General features: G+C 40.9%; 1 protein-coding gene across 1 annotated transcript; it reads right to left on the bottom strand.

The window, feature by feature from the left end:
- Positions 1-4,249: 4,249 nt before the first annotated feature.
- Positions 4,250-5,752, bottom strand: LOC104510667 (N-myc proto-oncogene protein; the record flags this gene model as incomplete). Its single annotated transcript, XM_010152991.1, has 1 exon — positions 4,250-5,752. A coding segment is annotated over one exon (594 nt), but the record flags the coding sequence as incomplete, so codon positions are not given.
- Between the last annotated feature and the right edge of the window lie 863 nt (positions 5,753-6,615).

Here is a 6,615-nt window from a genome sequence, read left to right on the forward strand (position 1 = left end):
GGACCAGGTCTTGTTACTTACTCTGTTAAAATACACACGGCTTTATTTTTCAGGGTTCATGAATCAATACATATGGAATCCCTTGTGTGCTTGCAGCACGTATGTTAACCTATACACACAGCATACATACAAGGAATCTTCACAGCTCAGAGATCAAGAATTCATTCTCTGAGTCCACTGTTGATCAAATATATATCTAACTAATTTCATTGTAAGAAAGATCTGGCCGGTGAGGCACAAAGCTGGATGAGAATTGCAGATCTGCAGAAGGGGCAAATGCAACCTAACAGCAAAATACCTGTTTTACTGTGGCCAAGCCACCTTGCAGGGTCAGCACAAGCAGAGAGGCAGCAAAACAGCGTCTGGTGGCAGATTGGGAAAAGGTAGCCTGGGAGAAATGAAAGCTTGTCTGGGCACAGACTAAGGGCTCTGGATTCAGGCAACTCATGAGGCAAGCTGGAGGTCTGCCTACCAGTCCTCCGGTACTAGCCAGAGGCCCTGGGGCAAAAACCACTGTGCTGGCACCACTACTTTCCTGTGAGATTTCTGGAAGCGCTGTGTATCTCCTTCCTGTTTTTACTGTAATCCCTTGGGCTCCTAAGAGAAGAGACACTGCATGTAGTTTAGGTATAAAAGGGAAGAGGAAGGGGAAGAAGTAAAGGGGAAATGGACACAAGGAGAAGAAAGGAACCCAGGTATAAATCATGAAGCATTTGCCGAGAGTGTGATAACACGGTACATTAAAAAGTCATTAAATTCATGATCTCGAACTCAAAACTTTAAATGAAATTAAATCTTCTGATTTAAACCAGCCACAAGCCAGGAAATTCAGGCTTAAGAATGGGATCCTTTTAAAGTCGTTTTATTTTAGCTTGGTTTATCAGTATACTTACCAGGAGCAAATGTGCCCTCTGCGAATTATACACATCATGAAATCTCAAGCTGTCCTGCCAAGACCTGGTGATAAGTTGCTATAACAGCAGCTTGGGGTTTGAGAAATGCACTTTCCTTCGCACTCATGGCAACAGGTGACCTAGTGGTAATGACATCATTAACACATTTCACCTTTTTAAGCTCTCCCGCTGGTGTTTTACTTACACCAGTTTATGGTGGAATCATTTCATTTTGGTGTTTCAAATCCCTTGTGTTCTTAATGGTATTTTTAAGAAAATAAACAGAAAAATGGAAGGAGGAGACTCTCCTCTGGAATATGTGATGTGGGAGGAAATCATCTGTTTGCATCAAAAGATTCCGTCTTGTATGAAAAAGAACTTGGGAATTTTTATAGCATATCAGATAAGATTGCGATCAATATAATTCAATTTTCCCTTCAGGAATTGGCAATACCTGCTTTTTAATAAGCAGTTATTAGGTACTTACCACATTTTCTAACAGATTCTCCAGAAAGATATGTTTGCATTTGTTATGCAAATGTAGGTATGCATATTTTAAAAAAAGGGTAGTGTCTCAATTCATTATTTGACCAAGTCCTCGTGGACTCCCCACTCTAGGTACCATGCAGAAGGATCTTCTGTTACTGTTGTTATGCCTCTATGTCCTTCTCTAGGTCCCCTTCTGAGTACTGATTCTTTAGAAAATATTACTAAATTAATTGTTTACCGCTTCTTTTCAAAAAGCTGTTTTTCCTACACCTCTCAATTCTTTCTGTCGTGTAAATGCAAAAGAATCAAAAGCCACTATCTTCTATTTAACAATTGTAACTTAATAACATCCTACAACTGAGATTTTTGTTTACAAAAACATTTGTCCTTGACAACTTGCTCCCTACAGCAACAATATGAAAACAAACCTATTAACTCCTGAAAGTTATTTAGAAGAAGAAAACAAAAAAAGACAAACCCCAAGTACTTACAGTCCAGCATATAGCAGCAAACAGTACAGTATACGGGAGCATTTCCAAACTGTATGGGGCCAGATTTTATCTCCATTGCCATCAGTTGCACGTTTATCACTTAATTCAAAAGGATCAGGCCAAGATTCCCACACTGGAAAAGAGGCTTTCAAACAGGATTTATGTTGAACATCCAAACAAATCTGAGTATTTGACATCCAACGCTTGGATACCAAAACAACACAAGACAGAACTGTGTTGTCTCAAGAGCAGAAAGAAGTAATTGCTGTCTTGAACTACCTGATGGGAGGTTACAGAGAAGGTGGGGCCAGACTATTCCAGGAGGTTAAACACAAAAAGACAAGAGGCAATGGACAGGAGTTCCAACTAAGAAAATTCCAAACAGGTAGTAGGAAATCTTGTCTCAGTCATGGTAGTCAAAAAATGAAATGTGTTATCTGGAGAGGCTGCGGGACCTCCATCCTTGAAGACATTCAAACCTTGGCTGCCTATGACCCCAAGCAACCTAATCTGACCTAGAATTTGGCCCTGCTCTGAGTGGAGGATTTGGGCCAGATGTTCTCCAGGAGTGGGAAGGGAAGGGATTTCAATCAATCCCTGTTCAATTTTGCATGTTCGATCCTTAGACAGTACATTCCTAGACTGTAAAGAAATAGTAACAGATCATTCTGCAATTTATTTTTGTTCAGAATATGACTTACATTTGCTAGGAATGTAGTTGGCCAGTATACAGCTGTTAACTTAAAAAAAAAAAAATAGTAATATTAAGTCTAACTAAACAGGTTTTAAGAAGCCCTTGGTGGAAGTCAAGCAGGCACAGGTTGGAGACACAATACAACGGATGTTTGAAAAACTTTCCTTCTTTTTCAGGAAGTCATGTGACTTGTACCTTGTTTGAAAACAGCACACAACAGCAGTTGAAAAAAATTGGCTAATAAAATGGAAAGTTGTTTGCTGTAGTAAAATTAAATGTACCCTGTGACTGTCCACACCAATTGTCTCTGCTTAGGCTTTGTCTTTTACTGTTTTTTTCGCTGTATTGGGAAAGCTGAAGAAGCATGAGCAAATCCGCATCAAGGGAATGGAAACAAGGATTCCATTCATGGAATGACTGTGGTCCTCAAGACTGAATTTGTAAGATATGTCTATTCAGGCCAATTTTTCAAATGGCAAGAATTTGTGGGGGCCTAGCTGAATCTAAATGGTGTTACACCAATCGTGCCTGTTGAGGATCTGGTTTTACTGCACTGCAAGATGAGGAAAGTACAATTCCCAGTGTTTTTGGTATAGAAGCTGACTGAGACCCAGGAATGCACAGGTTATGGATACCAACAAGCTGCTGCAGGGCACAGACATATGGAATATCCATTACAGTGGCGATTTTGCCCCCACATGGCTTTTACTCTGTTACTTCATGGCAAACGGGCAATGTCCTGTACCTCCATCACCAAGCAAGTTACTTCCTTCATGGCTAAAGTAGGGGCATATGTCCCAGACTAGCTCCTTGCAAGTTGATCCCTAAACTGGCCGAACTGGCCACTTGGTCATTAATCCATACCTTACTTTTTCAGGTTCAGTGTACCCACACAGACTGGAGAACAAAACTCCTTAGTCTCAAGCTTACCAAAATGACCAAACACATTTCACAGATTTACACATCTTGTTCCTGTCACACCAAACGACATCAGACCTCAAGAAAACCACCTTCCAAATTTCACTGTTCACACTACATGCCATTTGATGCACGCTTCGTAGCCCTCCGCACCTCAAAACTGCATCTTCCCTGGGATTTTTATTTTTACTAACTTGGTACAAGTAATAACAGCATCTTCAGCTATAAACAAGAACATTAATTCTCCTATGCAAGGATGGACCACTTTAAGAATAAGCCTTTCGTAATGAAAGGAACATCAGAGAAGATCTTTGTTTACTACAAGTATCTCATTGTCTGCGCTGTAGCAAAGTGTACCGCCATCACTTCTCCACCTGTCTACCATACTGAGGCCAGTCCCTTAGCAGAAGGGTGCTAGCTGTGTTTCTGATTCCTCAAAATTCTCTGCATACACTGGATGTTCCAGAAGTCTTCACAAGACTCGGGAGCCTTTCAATTAACTGAGGTATGTTCAGTCCCCTGGGATAACCGTGACATCACAGGCGACATACCAAGTATGAAAGAATAGGAAAATGGTTGTTACTACCATTACTTTTTAACCAGAAATGGAAATACCCTGCCTCACTGACTTTTCAAAGAGCATCACCTATAGTTTGAGAGTTTAAGGGCCCTGGATATGGAACCATGTTTTTGCATTTCATGAACATTGTGAAGTTAAAGATTTTATTTAAAAGAACTTCTTTTAAAAGAAAAATAGTAAATGGCATATCATGTAATTGCTATTTATTTTCATAAACATGAGGTATTTCAAAGTGCTATAAGACGCAGCACTAAATGTACATCGTTGGAAGAAATTAAACACAGAACTTTGCAGTTACCCAGTTCTATGCACCAAACATTAACAAATACATTAACTGGAAGAAACAGGCTAGGAAAAGGCATATATAGTAAATTTCTTTACAAAAGTTTCTTAGTTCAAAAAAGTGATAAAGTAATATCTACTCAAAACTTTCACAACTCATTTTCATACGAAAATATAAGTATCAAATTTAGTTATGTATCAGCATCATACTAAAGTATACAGGCAATGTAAGAATTAGTACAGTACATAACAGAGATTAACAATATATTTGTATACAAAAACATGCTCCTCAAACATTGAGGTATTACAGTACTTAGGTATGAACTTCCAGTCTAATACTGGTAGCAAAAGCCACCTCTCATAACCCAAGACATGTACAAAAGGCAAGTGTGTAGATGGTATTTACAGAAAATTCCCACAGGGGTACAAATGCTAACCCCTAAAGTAACATCTGTTAGAACATAAGCACCATAAAATTTAGGAATGAACATTTTAAAACTCAACTAGATGTCATCAGCAGCTCCAAATGCTCACAACAATTAAAAAAAAAAAAAATCCCCACCATCTACAGTTCTTACGAGGAAAAACAAAGGCAGTCCATTGTTGTTTGGTAGTCTTGCAATAAACTCCTTGCAAGAACATCCATTTGCTCCGTACCCGGATAATATAGTTTGTCAATGACTTCAGGGACTGGATTGAAAGTAAAACCAACATTCTTAACGTCAAAAAACACAATTTTTTTTTTAAAGAATCAAAAATGTGCAAAGTGGCAATGACTGTCCTGGTCAGCCAAAAGAAAACAAACCAAAGTTTAGCAAGTCCGCTTGTATTCTATTTTCTTTAGCAACTGTTGTTGTCTGGCTTGCAATTTTTCCTTTTCTAGCAGTAATTTCTGCTCCTCTGCCTGAAGAGAATGAACATATTCAGTGGCTTTTTTCAAGATCACAACTTTTGCAGCTTTCTCATTTTTAACCAGTTCTGGAACATGGTCCCTTAATGTGAGGAAACTTGACCGTAGATCATTACGCCGCTGACGCTCCAGGATATTATGGTTGCGTCGACGTTCACTATCCTCTGAATCTGAGTTTCGAGGACTTGAACTCTTAGACTTTGGTTGGATCGTGGGTTTTACTGGACGGGGCACCTCGGTTTTTAACTTTTTCTGTGGCGGAGCATCTTCAGTCTCCATGTATGGAGAAGGAGCGGCATAATTATGCTGCTGGTGAATCGGTGCACAACGCTTCAAAATCAGTTCATTCTGCTGTGTCCTGACTGGTTGAAAAGTGGTATTTTTAGGACGCACTGTAATAGTAAGGGTGGTAACAGCCTTGTTGGAGGAGGAGCGTCTTTTCTCCACTGTCACAACATCTATTTCTTCTTCTTCATCCTCTTCTTCCTCATCTTCATCATCTTTTGGTAACAGAAAATGGAAAATAAAATAGACCTTAGACTCACAGAAAACACTCCGCATGAGTATCAACCCAGATGTATTTATTGACAAAATATTCACAGTAAAAGCAGCAATGAAATAACTGATGGGAAAAACAGGGTGTGCCCACCATCTATAGTCAGACACAGATCTGGAAAAGTATGCAATATGCATGAAATGACTGAAAAAGTGATTTCTGAAAGTTTCATAAGTTTAATGACTTTTCAAAAACACTTCGGATTTTCAATCAAAGCCACATAATCTCAGCGGCAGAAGAGTGTTTTTCGAAAGAATATACGTATTTTGAATTGAATCGTAGCACTGGGGTACAAAAGGCACGCACAGTGCCACAACACAGCCCTCGCTTGGAGGAAAAGCAGCCGGAAAACGAAACAATCGCGGGGTTTGTTCTGAGGCAGAAGGTGAAGCTGCTCCAGCCGGGGACCCTTTAAGCCGGCGCTTGGTGCACTGCCAAGAAGACAGCTGTTGGAAGTGCTTCCTCACCCAAAGCTGTCAAACCAGACATTAAAGGGACAGCAGGCTTTGAGACCCGGGACGGATCACCAAGTTTATGGCGATGGGCATACGGACCAGCTCATCCACACACGCGAAACCACGTTTCAGGCCAGGGGGGCTTCTCCGCGGGCACGGGCAGGAGATGTTCCAGGGCATTTTAGGTTCTTTACCAAGGGCAAGCGCTGCTCTGCGGGGTCACCAAGCTGCCCCAGCCCCCCCGAATCACGCCTAAGGGCACACACGCGGTCACATCCCCGGGGTGATGTGACCGGGCAGCCCTCTCCCCTCCAGCGCGGCCGCAGGGACGGGGCACGCCAGCTGCA

Source organism: Eurypyga helias, unplaced genomic scaffold (genome assembly GCF_000690775.1).
Source record: "Eurypyga helias isolate BGI_N326 unplaced genomic scaffold, ASM69077v1 scaffold4766, whole genome shotgun sequence".
Lineage (NCBI taxonomy): Eukaryota > Metazoa > Chordata > Aves > Eurypygiformes > Eurypygidae > Eurypyga > Eurypyga helias.